A 16,385-nucleotide genomic window follows, 5' to 3' on the forward strand; every position below is an offset into this window, starting at 1 on the left:
ACCAAAACTCAAAAACTTAACTTTGACCACTGAACCATGAAAATGAGGTCAAGGTCAGATGGTACCTGCCAGTTGGACATGTACACCTTACAGTCCTTCCATACACCAAATATAGTAGATCTATTGCATACAGTAAATGAAAAACAGACCAAAACACAAAAACTTAAATATAACCACTGAACCATGAAAATGAGTTCAAGGTCAGATGACACCTGCCAGTTGGATATGTACACCTTACATTCCTTCCATACACCGAATATACTAGACCTATTGCTTATAGTATCTGAGATATGGACTTGACCACCAAAACTTAACCTTGTTCACTGATCCATGAAATGAGGTCGAGGTCAAGGTAAAGTGAAAACTGTCTGACGGGCATGAGGATCAACAAAAGTCGAAGGCTTGACAAAAATGCTGGGTCTGCATTGGTTGAAAACAATTCGATTTAAATATGCAAATTTCATTATTCTATATTTATCCCTTCCAACAATTTATGGAGGACACCATCAGTTATTTGACCATTTTTAAATATCTGTTTTCACTGAACAGGATTGCTGTAAACACAATCCTGTCCTCTTTTTCTTCGAATGTAACATACCAATTAGGAATAATCAGCAGGTCTGATCTAACATAAGCAACCTGACAGGTGCCTCATGAGCAGCAACCCCAGGATTTTGAAGGGGTACTTGTTGCTCAGTCTTTTGTTTTCTATGTTGTGTTTTGTATACTGTTTGTCTTTCGATTGTTTTCAAATTTTTCTCAAGGCATTGTCAGTTTGTCTTCGAGAACAATGTCATTATAGTTTATTTCCTTTGGCATTAATTGTTTTATAAACTTATAATCATTCAAAGTTATACTGGTTTAATCAAACTTGTAATTTTGTCTTGGAACGCTCACTCCTTTTATTTTAATCAATTGGTAAATTTTCAAAAGTTGATGAATCCTATTGGGTCTTGAACAGCAAAGTAAACATAGCGATTTATTCAATAGTATAATAAACTCATCATAGATACCAGGATTGAATGCCATTATTTATAAAAGCATCAAAATTTAACAAACTTTACATCCTTTTTGGAAATCTTTTGCTATGGACATCCAGCACAAAAACGATATATTTTCTAAACAAATGATTTAGCCATTCTAAGACTATTGTAATGGTTTTGAGTGTCCTTCTTATTGGTTTAGCTATATAATGCATATTCCATTAAAACTGGCACTGAGATATGTGATTTTTTTTTCTATAAGTTTGACTCACTGCCAACTTACATATTATTGAAACATAAAACAACTTCTAACTGGCAATAATTTATTTCACAATATTCAATGAAAAAGTTAAAAAAAATTATATGTGCTGTCATTAAAAATTTTAGTAAATAAATAACAATTAAAACATGACTAAATTACTATTATCAAGGCAAAATCAAATAAACTATAACAATAAAAATGCCCTAAAATTAAGAAAAAACATACTGATTGTATGTGTGTATAATAATCATTTTTTTCTCTCAAAAACTAAGTAATCCTTCTGTATGAGAAGTCTCTATTTCCCTTCCATCATTATTCATATGCATTGGTTCACACTAAGGTAACTATTTTATCTGTTTACAACGACTAGAAACCCTTTTTTTTTTTTTTTTAAATAATTCAAAGCATCCTACACAGTGACATTAGGGTGGGTACAGAATAGAAAATGGACTTTTCTGTGATTAAAAGTGATCAGTCTGATTTCTAAAACCTTACTGGTTAGTCTTTTTGATTCATAAAATTCCCTTGTCAAGCATAAAGAGTTTAGTCTAGTTTGGTATAATGAATAATAATATAATAATACTATTCACAGAACTCTTATTACCTGATGTTATCTCCTTTTGTTATATTTTAAGAAAAAAAATAATATTTTATGATAATTCTTATGATACCAAAATCTACTTTTTATTGAAACATTTGCTTATAATAATATAAACAATTGTACTTTTATGAGAGAATGACAATTATTGAGGAGTTAAACTTGAAAGGAACTATTTTTCACCTGATTTTTTACTAGCTAGGCCAATATAACATAATAAACACACCATGAGATCAATAAGTTTATCAATGAAAAAAATAAAACATAAACAGGGATAACTGGAATTGTCAAAAAAGACTAAATCCCTAATAATTTCCAAAACCTGAGGTTCATCTATCAACTTGTATATGTTGTTTTTTCAGCCATCAAGCTTAAACTAAAAATATTTCTTTATTTGAACATAAATATAGTTTTCTTTTTATCTGTGGCATTAACATCAATGGTTCTAAATTGAGTCTACAAACATTTGTTTACTGGATCCTTAGTTTCATTACTATATTTGTCTAAAATTTGTCCATGAAAAGTTTAACCAAGTGCTGTGTGTTACATTTACACCATTTTGTTTTTATTGTTGGGAACATGATACATATACATATAAATACGATATCATTATCTGATACAAAAGTCAGAATACCTAGTATAGAATTAGATTTTTCGCTATTTATGTAAATTTAGCATACTTCATCAGGTATAAAATTAAATAAATTGTTAACATGTATAAAAAGAATATATAGTAACAATGTTCTATAAAAAGTAAGCAAAATCATTTACATAACAACAAAAAGAAGATTAAATAATACTATTAAATTAATTTTTTTGAACACAATCACATACATATATAAAACAGTCATATACAAACAGATATAAACAAAGTTTAAAGATGAGTATTACTGCATCATAAACATTTTATTCCTTGAACATAGAAGATGAAATAAACAACATGATGATCCTGCAGTTACATGTTAAATTTGGCATTAAACAAACTGTAAATTTTGAAATTATTGTGATCTTTCTTTCTATGCAGAAAAAACAGTATTAGGTTCCCAGTAATTAAATATGCATTCATAATTTAAGCAGTTATTTTTCTTTATGAAATTTTTGTAATGGCATTAATTAGTTTTGCCTATTGCCCATGGGGAGTTTTCTCAACCAAGTTACCAGTGAGTTAGTACTGTTGTCATCCATTTGTTTGATGTGCTTGAGCTTTTGATTTTGTCATTTGATAAGGGACTTTCTGTTTTCAATTTTCCTCAGAGTTCTTCATTTATTTTCATATAACCTTTTTACAAGGTACATGTTATTAAAAGTTCATGCATTGTTTTATATTTTAAAATAAAAATATTAGCCAATGATACAATAGCATAAGGCAAATCTGTCCTTTGATGGTTCTATAAATCTTTAAGCCCTTTTTTAAAATCAATATTATTCAGATTTCTGCTCATGTTAATTATGACTCATAGTGAACAAAGTTTCTTTGGTTTTCTAAACTTTTAGCTATGGTTCTTTTTAAGAAAGCTTTCAGCTCTAGCTAAAACAAGTTTTTAGTATTACAAAAAATATGCAGCTTTGCATAGCATAACAACTTTCATTACACACCATCTTTGATCAAATTAAAGCTTTTAATCACAAATAACTTAAGAATGTTAAAAAAAATATGATTGCTATCAGTTAGTACAGATTTGAGAATTGCATTTCTAACATTTTGTATACTATTGTGAAAATCAATATTCACTATTCTTATAGGGAAATAACTATGAATATGAAATAGCAAAACACAAAAGTATTAACAAACCAAAAATATGAAAATTTCAAAATAGACCAGTGCACCTTTTGAATAAGTCATTAATGCACTGTTCACTGTTGAAATATTACACATAGCCAACAAAATCTGAATGACAGGGAACAAGAATGTGTCCAGAGTACACAGATCCTCAACTCGCAATATCATTTTTCATGTTCATTGGACTGTGAAATTGGGGTCAATACTTAAATTTGGCATTAAAATTAGAAAGATCATATCATAGGGAATATGTGTACTAAGTTTCAAGTTAAAACTACCTTGACCAAAAACTTTAATCAAAACTTTAACCTGAGCTTCGCACTATCTTTTTCTTTGTTCAGTGGACCGTGAAATTGAGGTCAAAACTTTAATTTGGCATTAAAATTAGAAAGATCATATCATGAGGAACTCTACTATCATAGGTGGGGCATAAAAATACAACAAATTTGCCAAACTTTGATTTTATGGTTGATTGCAATTGGCTAAAATCACAGTAAATTATTCTCGTTATACATTTTGGTACTGTTCATTTAAATAAATCAGTAAAGAAAAATGCATCTGCAAAATGAACAATGTGCATTCAGTCATGATGATTAGAATTTAATTTTCCCTATTAATTAAGTAAGTAATTTATACAATACTGATAACAATACAACAACAATAATGTTTTTTCAGTACATTAAGACTATAAAATCATTTTAATCATACTGACACTAATGTTATTTTTGTAATTTCATGTTGGGTGCCAATTCTCATGGGGAATCCCCAGTAATAAGTTCCCATGGTTACATAAATAAATGAGTCTCCATGCTGATACAATCCAGCATAAAAAGGATTTATGAAATAGGCACCTATTATTATGGGAAACATTTGACCGCCATGTGTATGTCCTGAAAGAGAGAAAAAATAATCTGTGTCATTCAAAAAAGTAAAACAAAAATCTTTTTACAATAAAATGAATGAAAAAAAAAATTTATAAATTTAAGTTGTGTTGTTTTGAATGATAATGATAAATGAGTGTGTTAGTAATATAAAATACAATAAAAATTCTTAGATTCAATAAAACTGAGAATGGAAATGGGGAATGTGTCAAAGAGACAACAACCCGACCATAGAGCAGATAACAGCCCAAGGCCACCAATGGGTCTTCAATGCAGCAAGAAACTCACGCACCCGGAGGCCTCCTCCAGCTGGTCCCTAAACAAATTTGTATACTAGTTCAGTGATAATGGACGTCATACTAAACTCCAAATTATACACAAGAAACTAAAATTAAACAAGAATGCACACGCTGAAATGTCTCACTTTCTTTACTAATCATTGATAATATGTTGATAGTCATAAATATAAAGCTTTATTACAACTGTCACATAAACTAAACTTTAACCAAGATAACTAAACATTGACCAATGAACCATGAAAATGAGGTCAAGGTCAAATACACCATGCCAGGCAGGCATGAACAGCTAACAATTCTTCCATACAACAAGTATAGTTGACCCATTGCTAATTGTTTAAGAAAAACAGACCAAAACACAAAAAGTTAACCGAGCAATGAACCATAAAAATGAGGTCAAGGTAAAATAAAACCTGTGTGACTGACATATAGATCATAAAATATTTCCATAAACCAAATATAGTAGACTTATTGCATACAGTATAAGAAAAACAGACCAAAACACAAAAACTTTACTATAACCACTGAACCATGAAAATGAGGTCAAGGTCAGATGACACCTGCCAGTTAGACATGCACACCTTACAGTCCTTCCATACACTGAATATACTAGACCTATTGCTTATAGTATTTGAGATATGGACTTGACCACCAAAACTTAACCTTGTTCACTATCTGTGAAATGATGTTGAGGTCAAGTGAAAACTGTCTGACAGCATACCAAATATATTTATCGTATTACTTATAAAAAGAGAGAATTTAACATTACAAACCAGTTGCTTCGCAGGGCGCAGCATTATACGACCGCAGAGGTTGAACCCTGAACGGTTGGGGCAAGTATGGACACAACATTCAAGCTGGATTCAGCTCTAAATTTGGATTGTGATTAAATAGTTGACACAGCATAGGTTTCTGACACAGAATGAATGTGGTCTAATGAACTTAAACAAAAAATTTTGCCTTTGAGCAATTCACTATGCTGTTGAATATTAATCCTCTCAAAAAAATGTTTGAAGAAATTTTCTTTTTATTTATGAAATCTGAAATGAAAAAAATTGACCCCCCAATTTTTTTTTCACATCCCCCTTTCCCTTATTTCAAAACTGATCTCAATTCAAATTTCTAATGAAGTTTGCAACAATAACTACTCATTTAAATACATCATAAAATATTAAAATGTAAAAAAAGTGCTTGTTATTACTGAATGGTAAAGATTGTTTTAATCTATCAGTTGGTAGTAAAAGTGAATATACATTGTATACTGTATAAAACAATGATTTAAGTTGATTCAACTACTATTCTGGACAAAGAAAGATAACTCCAATTGAAATCCAATTGGAATTTCTTGCTATTGCACAAATATTGTGCAATTAGATATTTCTTGCTATTGTGCAATACTGTGCAATTGAAAATATTTGCTATTGCACAATACTGTGCAATTGAAGATTTCTTGCTATTGCACAATACTGTGCAATTGAAGATTTCTTGCTATTGCTGAATACTGTGCAATTGAAAATTTCTTATTTTTGCACAATACTTAATATAATAATTTTGGATCCTGATTTGGACCAACTTGAAAACTGGGCCCATAATCAAAAATCTAAGTACATGTTTAGATTCAGCATATCAAAGAGGCCCAAGAATTCAATTTTTGTTAAAATCAAACTTAGTTTAATTTTGGACCCTTTGGACTTTAATGTAGACCAATTTTAAAACGGGACCAACAATTAAGAATCTACATACACAGTTAGATTTGGCATATCAAAGAACCCCAATTATTCAATTTTTGATGAAATCAAACAAAGTTTAATTGTGGACCCCGATTTGGACCAACTTGAAAACTGGGCCAATAATCAAAAATCTAAGTACATTTTTAGATTCAGCATATCAAAGAACCCCAAGGATTCAATTTTTGTTAAAATCAAACGAAGTTTAATTTTGGACCCTTTGGACCTTAATGTAGACCAATTTGAAAACGGGACCAAAAATTAAGAATCTACATAATTATTCAATTTTTGATGAAATCAAACAGAGTTTAATTTTGGACCCATTGGGCCCTTTATTCCTAAACTGTTGGGACCAAAACTCCCAAAATCAATACCAACCTTCCTTTTATGGTCATAAACCTTGTGTTTAAATTTCATACATTTCTATTTACCTATACTAAAGTTATGGTGTGAAAACCAAGAAAAATGCTTATTTGGGTCCCTTTTTGGCCCCTAATTCCTAAACTGTTGGGACCTCAACTCCCAAAATCAATACCAACCTTCCTTTTGTGGTCATAAACATTGTGTTTAAATTTCATTGATTTCTAATTACTTAAACTAAAGTTATTGTGCGAAAACCAAAAATAATGCTTATTTGGGCCCTTTTTTGGCCCCTAATTCCTAAACTGTTGGAACCAAAACTCCCAAAATCAATCCCAACCTTTCTTTTGTGGTCATAAACTTTGTGTCAAAATTTCATAGATTTCTATTAACTTAAACTAAAGTTATAGTGCGAAAACCAAGAAAATGCTTATTTGGGCCCTTTTTGGCCCCTAATTCCTAAAATGTTGGGACCAAAACTCCCAAAATCAATCCCAACCTTCCTTTTGTGGTCATAAACCTTGTGTTAAAATTTCATAGATTTCTATTCAGTTTTACTAAAGTTAGAGTGCGAAAACTAAAAGTATTCGGACGACGACGACGACGCCAACGTGATAGCAATATACGACGAAAAATTTTTCAAATTTTGCGGTCGTATAAAAATCTTAACTTTTTTTTTCAAGTAGTCACTGAACCATGAAAATAAGGTCAAGGACATTGGACATGTGACTGGCGGAAACTTCGTAACATGAGGCATCCATATACAAAGTATGAAGCATCCAGGTCTCCCACCTTCTAAAATATAAAGCTTTTAAGAAGTAAGCTAACGCCGCCGCATCACTACCCCTATGTCAGCTTTCTGCGACTTTTTTGCTTGACAAAAAATCATACAATGTTTGATAATTATTTTAAGACTTAGCTGATTTCAAGTTGTTAGAAGAAATTACTAGTATGTAACTAATTTTTCAAATCTTATCTGAAATAATAATGTAGCAACCACATGACAATTACGTAAATTTATGTCAATTTTTACTAGTCTTGTGAGTTGTGACTGACTTGAAAATCAAATATAGTTGCTTTTGTACATGTATAACAGTTTATTCTAATGATTAAATTATGAAATAGAAAAACTTTCATATAAATATTCTTTAAAGATCTAAAATATTATTTATTTTTAGGTCAAATTGGTTTTGCACTTACCACAGAGAATTAAATCAATTTTATTATTTGACTGCAATGCAATTTTTGCTGCACTTGGCTGATGTGCTAATAAAATGGTGATTTGTCCAGTGGAACAACCTTTAATGGCAGTATCTAGTTTCATACCATGTCCATCATACCTGTAATGCAAACATTATAATATGGTACATTGTATTATAAAAAGTCCATAACAAACCACACAACAGTGGAAAAAAGGCTTGACTATGTTTGTTCAATTTAACTGTTTGTTGTTGTGTGGATGATTGTATAGTTCTAATGTTTATTATTTGATGAGTCTGCCACCTTACATTTGAAAACAGAAAAGAAAGTTCCAAAACAATAATGATAAAAAACCAGAGGATCCAAAGACTGAGTCTGATTTGCTCACCTAACAAGAATATGCCATTTATTTATTTTTATTTCCATCTTTTTCACAACAACTTTTATTTTTCAAAAAGAAATTATATATTTTTATTCATACAGTATAACCCCATTTAAATAATTTGTCTTTATTGTCAAAATTATATTATTAATTACCACAAAAATCAGGGCATTTTTTTTCTTTCCAAATATCCCATCCCCAGCACACCTTTTCAAAATGACATTACACTTCTATATGCAGTCATCATAAATTATTTGTAGATCTCAATTTGCTTATTTTTCAATGTTGTGCTGACTAGTTTCTTGTTTTCAAAGAAGATAAAAGTTTGTGTACAGCTATTTGGTCTGCCAACTGGCATGATTCCCTCTTATAAGACAAATGCAGAAAAAAAACATGTGTAAAAATTAAAAGCCAAGGATATTTCAGGAGATTTAGAAATTCACCTATAAAACCAACATCAACAAAATATATTTTAAATGTTAACACAGTGTTATAATTTGTATTTTTTCCTCATATTCATGATTCTGTTTAGTACCAAATTATGTGATTGAGTACAGTTTTGTATGTGGTGATCTTGTATGCCATCACTTGTAAGTTAAGAGATAGACTTCCGATGTAATTCTTAGTGTTGTAAGTTACAGATTTTCCTAAAGTTATTTTGCATAGGCTTTAGCTTTCTTCACTGGCTATAGTCTTGTTAGGACTTGTGCATGCTAACAATGGGAGCACTTTGGAATTAATCTTCTTGCCCATATAAATTAATATATAATACCTAATCCTATCTGCTTCTATATCATCAGTCCCCACAAAACATAAGGAATTGTCATCTGCTTTGTCAGCAGGTACTTTAGCATTAGCATTGTGTAAAACATGAACACCTAATTCTTTTAATGTCTCCATCCAATTTTCAACATCCATAGTATAATATTCATGATTACCTAGAAATAAAACAACTTATTTGATATCTATTTTGCTCATGCTCTATATCATTTTGTACATGTATCTGCTATTTTACATATAATACTTGTATGTTGTATATATCTATTTACCACATTCTGTTATTTCCATCATGATATATTTTTTACAAATATGTTGCATCTTGTTATAGTGTAATGCTTGAAGTGTAGAAACATATTAGTGTTTGGAATGTTTTGAATGTTTTATCAATAACAGAAAAGTAACAGAAATTGGCTCTATCAATGATATTCAATTTCAACACTAGAGCACAGACTTTTTACCACATATGTACAATGTATAATAAAATGTTGGTCATTTACGATTTTTATGGTGTTGTTTTCTTTTGTATGAAAGGACATTGTATGTATGTTTTTCTTATGTATGAAAGGACATTGTATGTATGTTTTTCTTTTGTATGAAAGGACATTGTATGTATGTTTTTCTTTTGTATGAAAGGACATTGTATGTATGTTTTTCTTTTGTATGAAAGGACATTGTATGTATGTTTTTCTTTTGTATGAAAGGACATTGTATGTATGTTTTTCTTTTGTATGAAAGGACATTGTATGTATGTTTTTCTTATGTATGAAAGGACATTGTATGTTATGTTTTTCTTTTGTATGAAAGGACATTGTATGTATGTTTTTCTTTTGTATGAAAGGACATTGTATGTATGTTTTTCTTTTGTATGAAAGGACATTGTATGTATGTTTTTCTTATGTATGAAAGGACATTGTATGCATGTTTTTCTTTTGTATGAAAGGACATTGTATGTATGTTTTTCTTTTGTATAAAAGGACATTGTATGTATGTTTTTCACCTTCAGATGAGAAGGTTGTTAGTGGTTGATGTGCTCAGTTGTACTTTGCAGTATTATGGGAGATTTCTGCTATCCCTTTTTAGGAAGAAAGAAATTACAAATGCATCTAATAAGAATGTGTTGGATGTCACAATAAAATTATATAAGAAATGTAGCTTACAGGTAAAAACTATGATTGTTTTTTCATTGCATATCATATCAATTATGTTAATGTTATGCATATAGTTAATTTTTATATACATTACCTGTGACATAAAATATTCCATGTTTTGACTTAATATCCCTAAGTGGCTGTACTGCATCCTTTAACTTTGAAACAACACCATCAACTAAATCCCCATCAATTACAACTACATCTGAAAAACATGAATACAAATGAAACTATTTTCATATACTGGTATTGATAAACATGTAGATACTGGTTTAATCTTTTTAAGAGATTTTATTTTTATATTGTATTTCAAAATATAATAAACCAATTTGCAATATGACTCTGTCAATAAAATGAGAAGGTACAAAGTACACTTTTATGCTACATACAATTATAAGCATTTATGAACAGTAGTATACACTTTAGTAGAATAGACCTGACAATTGTAGTTTACAAAAAGATTATTTCTTCAATATAAATGCACATACATGTATATTTTTGTACATTGCACATGTATAATTATACAATTAACATGTATAATGTTTAGATTTTTACTTCTTTTGTACACCTCATTAAATAATGTAATAAACTGTATACCTAATAATATTATTACCTGACTGAAGACTGTTAGTTATGTCAACTGCAACTTCAAGCTGTTTCTTTCCAACAGTTGGTCCTATATGAATATCACTGAGTAATGTAATTGTAAAGCCATTCAATGAAGGTGGCAACTTTTTAATTGGAATAGTAACATTTTTAATCATTGGTGGCTGACAAATTCTATAATAGCCATAACTTGTCATTAAGAAACCATAAAACATTGCCATTATAGCTGTACTATTATTTTTCAATGGTCTCTTTTTGCAAAGTTTGATAATGAAGCCAACTGCTTTAGCTATGACCAAGAAGGTAAACATCTGAACATGTGCTCCTAAGCACAGGTAACTGACTATGGCTAGGACTGATGGTTCTGTTCTTACAAGAAAGACGTTCGATAAATAACTTCCATGGGCAAACATTGTATACAGTATAAGTATGAATTTCCAAAAAAGTCGAGGAGGCGATGCATCATGACCTTTGGTCTGAAATACAGTAGACAGATTTTTCCATAAAAAGATTGATATAACCGCAACGCCACATTGTATGATAATCACAACTTGAATTCTGAGAATTCTTCCTCTTAGTTTGCTTTCTAGTGAAAGCACCCATGATTCTGCAAATATCACACTTAAAACAATAGCAATTATCGAGACGATCAAAGCACCCTTTCTTTTCATGATCATGCCGGTTTGTTTACATCGCTTACAACATTAATGATAAAACGAAAGTAGACATTATAACTATATAGTTGTGTAACACGTTTTCTAATTGAAAAGCTATACTTATAATGGTATACTAATCTTGTCTTTGCTAAAATATTCTACAGATGAAATAATAGCCTGGGAATCTGAGCGATTATACAGAAACTAAGACAATAATCATGATCTTAAGCGGTAATGTAGTTTACCTAATTACCAGTAAATATTTATACATTAGATAGGATAGCAATGAACGCTTTTAAAATGATGATTGAAAGTGAGGCCAAGAAGACGGACGCACTGTTTGAGCTCAGCTGAAAATTTTCAACATTTTTGCATTATCACTTGGTTTTCAAAACCTTTGTATAGCACAATCATCCCTACACATTTACATCTAACCCCTTTGTATTATACACAAGTTCAAATCCCTGTTTAACTCGAGAACTCTGACAATCTCAGATAGTTAGTTCACATTTTCCCGGCAAGTAGCCATCTTTGATTGATAAGGGAAAGACATTTTGTCTTTGTTTTTTTTTGTTTTTTTTTTTTTTTTCATTCGTTTTTTTTTCCCTCACTTAATCAAATTGATTAAGACAGGATTTACATTTCTACTGGTAAATTTATTAAATTTATTGAGGGGTATTAAAAAAAAAAAAAAATCCAGTGGTGGTGTCATTCCCGGATATAGTAATACCGGCATTTTAACCTGACACTTAAAGGGAAAACCTAAGGATAAGAATTTATCCACTCTCATCTGTTACTTTTGTCTGCCACTGTATTTTGTATTGAATAAAGAGAAATTGTGTTTTCTTTTGAATTAAATTGTAGTAAATTGTAGTAGTCTAATAGTACAGGTGTGTAGCCACTCATTTTTGACAACTTGTTAAAAGAAATTTAATTTAATTACCACTGTATATTTCCTCCTTTTTTTTTCAGTCTTTGTTTAACACCTCAGTTGGTCAGTGTGGTTTTCCCGCGCTACACCGACTATAGGTTACATATTATTTTGTGCTTTTCTCAGTCAGGCACATATTAGTACATTTTTGAAACATTTAAAATCGTTTTCTTCTCTTTTTGTATTGTCTGTATTGTAGGGTTTATGTCTTTGATAAAATTAACCAAGTTTGGTAATAAAAATATTGAGGGACCTACAGGAAAAAGGACTCTTAGACCTGTTATTCTGGCAGATAGTAAAGGCGTCAGACTTCAACAACAGTTCATTCACAAAGACCAAAGCAACATCATTTGGTGGTGCAAGAGAGGTAGGAAAGTACATGAGGCTATTGATTGGCTAAAAACAAATCTGGAAACAGAAATACAACTTATTGGAGATATTTGGCTGTACATTTGGGTTGGCACATGCAATCTCACGTCATTTGATCGCAGTACAAGATACATCTGCCTATCATCTTCAAAATCACAAGAAACAGTAGATCAAGTTACAACAACATACAAAGATATAATTCAATTATTTGCTAAATACCCAAACTGTAAACTCACCTTTCTGGAAACGCCATTTTATTCGATTGTCAACTGGAATTCAAAACAAAAACACAAAAACCCTTCAACATTTCTGGAACAAGATCATTTACTGGAACAGCAAGTTATTTTATTAAACAAAGAAGTCAAAACCATCAACTCATCTCTTGGCACGCACTCCCCAGATTTCTCCTACGACTTGTATAGAACATCAAACTGTAAAACAGCAAACCACAAGGGAAAGAAACAACGAAAATACTTCAACGTCGCTCTCTATCCAGACGGAATACACCCTGACCCTGTTCTGGCCAAAGTCTGGTTAAAGAAACTTGTAGTGCAAATCTTCCGTGATTGCTGGACTAAGTGAAAGATAACTCAATACTGTATAGATAGATATAAAACAATACATATATAAACTATAGTCGACTTCTTTTCATTTTTAGATTTCATTCAATAGGTTCTTGTCGCAATATATTACATGCTATAATTTGCCATATAGTGTTTTCTTTTTTTAGATTTTAATTACAATATCTGGCTACAATACATCTGCAGTGTCGGTGTTATAACTCTCTTGTAAGGTTATACCAATTTTTGTATTTGTATTCTTTTAAAAAAAAAATATATTTTTCTTTGTATCTTCATATTGTTTGTCATCTTAACTGTCATTTTAGTTGTCTTTTAATTTTCTGCATTGTATTTTATCTCCACTATTATTTTTAGATATATCCAAATTTTAGAGCCAGAGACAGCTCTCATTTTACTTCACAAGTCTTTCATTTTTATTAAGTACATAATAAATATAAGAGAAGTACATTCTAACCTTCTTAAATATTTGTATCCTGATATTGCTTATCCTTTTAATTGTCGTTAATTAATTTTAGCTATATCCAAATTTTAGAACCAGAGAAAGTTTTCATTTTACTTGTAAAAGTTTTTCCTCATTTTTATTAAGTAGATAATAAATATAAAGGAAGTACATTGTAACCTTTTTGACATTTTCACTTAATTTTAGATCTGTAATCTGGTCTACATATATTAATTTAAACTTAATATCTGCAAGGAAATTTTATATATAAAACTCACTTTGTATTTTTACTGTTTCCGTATTTTGTCTTCTTATTTCTATTTATAATACTGCTTACTGATATCCAATAGTACATATATTAATATCAAATCATCGGCTCTGGTCATCTATCTGGCACAAACATAGTTCACCAGGTTATTACCAATTACTCCTTCACCCCTCTGATTGGTCAGTGTGGTTTTTCCGCGCTATACCGGTTCAGTGGGGCTTCAGTCTACTCGCAGCCTTAGTCAGTGTGGTTTTTCCGCGCTATACCAAACACTATATATACACAGATCGTTCAACAATAGCAGGGTGAATTGTGGTGGTGCCAGGTGAGACACTAGTGATTTTTATTTTTTCTTTGGAGACTCTTTCAATCCAGGTTTATTCTAACATTCAGTAAATTCCGTACAGAAGCAGATAAACAACATGGATAGATCAATGGAGACAAGAACATACAAAAGGGCTCTATCAACAGGCAATTTACAGCAAGTTAACCAGACAATGAAGAGTAATAGAAACTATGCTATCAATCGAGATAAGGCTCTGGAGACCAAAACTGCGAAATGCAACTACCAACACTTAACTTTTGAGATGAAAGCTGGTAAAAACTTTGTAGTAGAATTTAGTACAGCAGCATATGAACTCGCAAAATCTAGAATCTTAACATTACTACAAGGGAGGGATATCTCTACCAACTATACTGTACTCGAGCAACATGGTGTGGAACTATCTAATCTCAAGATTGACTCCTGTTACAAAGTTTATAACAGAAAGAACAATAACCAACCAGGAAACCTGCTCAAATTTACTATCAACCTTTTCCACACAACAAACAAAATGACAGTTAACGGAAATAGAGTTGATATCTTTATCAATGAGATCTTTGACAGTCTTTGCTCTGAAATCCAAAGTAAATTTAAAGAACTAAACATCTGTAACAACACTATCCAGTCACAACTCACAAATTTAAAGGATTGTTCTTCAACAGTCATACTTCAGGATGGAAAAAACAACCCGCAATCAATGTCATTGCAACCTACAACAGTAAAAAGTAATTTGGAGAGTAGAGGAAAAACCACCTCAATACCTTCCATCTTGGATGCCACTGACATATGTAGTACCCAGACAGAGGATAAAAACAGCCAAGTTATATGTCCTAAATGCGAGAATCCAGTAGAAAACGAAGGCATAGCATGTGATTCCTGTGACAATTGGTATCATTACGTGTGCTCAAACATCAAAGAAGACGATTTGAAACATTATGAGGGTTCTGACTTTCACTGCCAGCAGTGCAATGACGACTTATTGTATTCAGAACAAACCAATATCCTAGATGAAAGAAATGATAACCCCAGTGAAGGAATAACATCAGCTGACCTTGAGCTCCCTCATTCTTACATAGATCAACAAATTGAGGAGGAGAATAAAGATAATACAACTCCAAAGCAAATTTTCGATGATTTAGAAAACCAACAAGCTCAAAATGGAATCACCATCATAAATTCCTCAAGCATACCAAAAGTTATTGATCAAGCAAAACATTTACAAGCTACAGCTGTGCTCGATACTACTCCTTTGGCAGATGCACCTAAACAAAGAACCCTTGATCCAACCAATCGAACGAAAGGGAAACAAGACCACAAGAGGCAACCAAAAGCTAAACCATATGACTCTGAACAACATATTAATACCATCCAGAAAACAAGAATTATAAATTTGGAGAATGAGGTTAAACAACTCCGGAATGTACTGCAAACTTTCAAGGACTATGGCAGAACAGAAGTTAATACACAGAATAGAGACGGAGATCTTAATATACCACCTAGATCACAACTCCGAGAACAACAACCTCAACAAGAAACATGCTGTCCAAAAAGAACTGTCCATTGCAGTCACAGGGAAGACTTATTAGAAACAAGACTTAAGCTCCTGGAAAGTCAAATGGTACAAAACATGATTATCAACTCTTCACTTATCAATCAGCTCTCTTTACAGGTGAGACCTCTACAACAGAATCCACCTTCTTATCCATCGCCACCATATTATACTCAAAATCCATTTATACCATTCCATGGACAAAACCAAGTGCATCAACATTTTGTACCTCATCCGGTCAATATTCAGCACAACCAACCTTATTCA

At 31.3% G+C, this 16,385-nt stretch overlaps 1 protein-coding gene across 1 annotated transcript; it reads right to left on the minus strand.

Moving 5' to 3' along the window:
* Positions 1–1,295: 1,295 nt before the first annotated feature.
* On the minus strand, positions 1,296–11,816 carry LOC139525578 (transmembrane protein with metallophosphoesterase domain-like). The gene is made up of 5 exons (XM_071321066.1): positions 11,011–11,816; positions 10,492–10,602; positions 9,242–9,407; positions 8,088–8,227; positions 1,296–4,513 (listed from the first exon to the last, which is right to left on the minus strand). Exons 1-5 carry the CDS (start codon positions 11,678–11,680, stop codon positions 4,326–4,328), a joined length of 1,275 nt encoding a protein of 424 aa, XP_071177167.1. The 5' UTR covers positions 11,681–11,816; the 3' UTR covers positions 1,296–4,325.
* Positions 11,817–16,385: the final 4,569 nt, after the last annotated feature.

The sequence above is a fragment of the Mytilus edulis genome, chromosome 5, assembly GCF_963676685.1.
Source record: "Mytilus edulis chromosome 5, xbMytEdul2.2, whole genome shotgun sequence".
Taxonomy (NCBI): Eukaryota; Metazoa; Mollusca; class Bivalvia; order Mytilida; family Mytilidae; genus Mytilus; species Mytilus edulis.

What these genes read in the sequence shown, in the direction of transcription:
- LOC139525578 (XM_071321066.1), bottom strand. Translation starts at nt 11,680, where the DNA reads ATGATCATGAAAAGAAAGGGTGCTTTGATCGTCTCGATAATTGCTATT. An exon ending in TGGAATATTTTATGTCACAG is followed by an intron (nt 9,408 to 10,491) that starts GTAATGTATATA and finishes TTTTATTTCTAG; the next exon opens with GTAATCATGAATATTATACT. An exon ending in AATTGATTTAATTCTCTGTG is followed by an intron (nt 4,514 to 8,087) that starts GTAAGTGCAAAA and finishes TCTCTCTTTCAG; the next exon opens with GACATACACATGGCGGTCAA.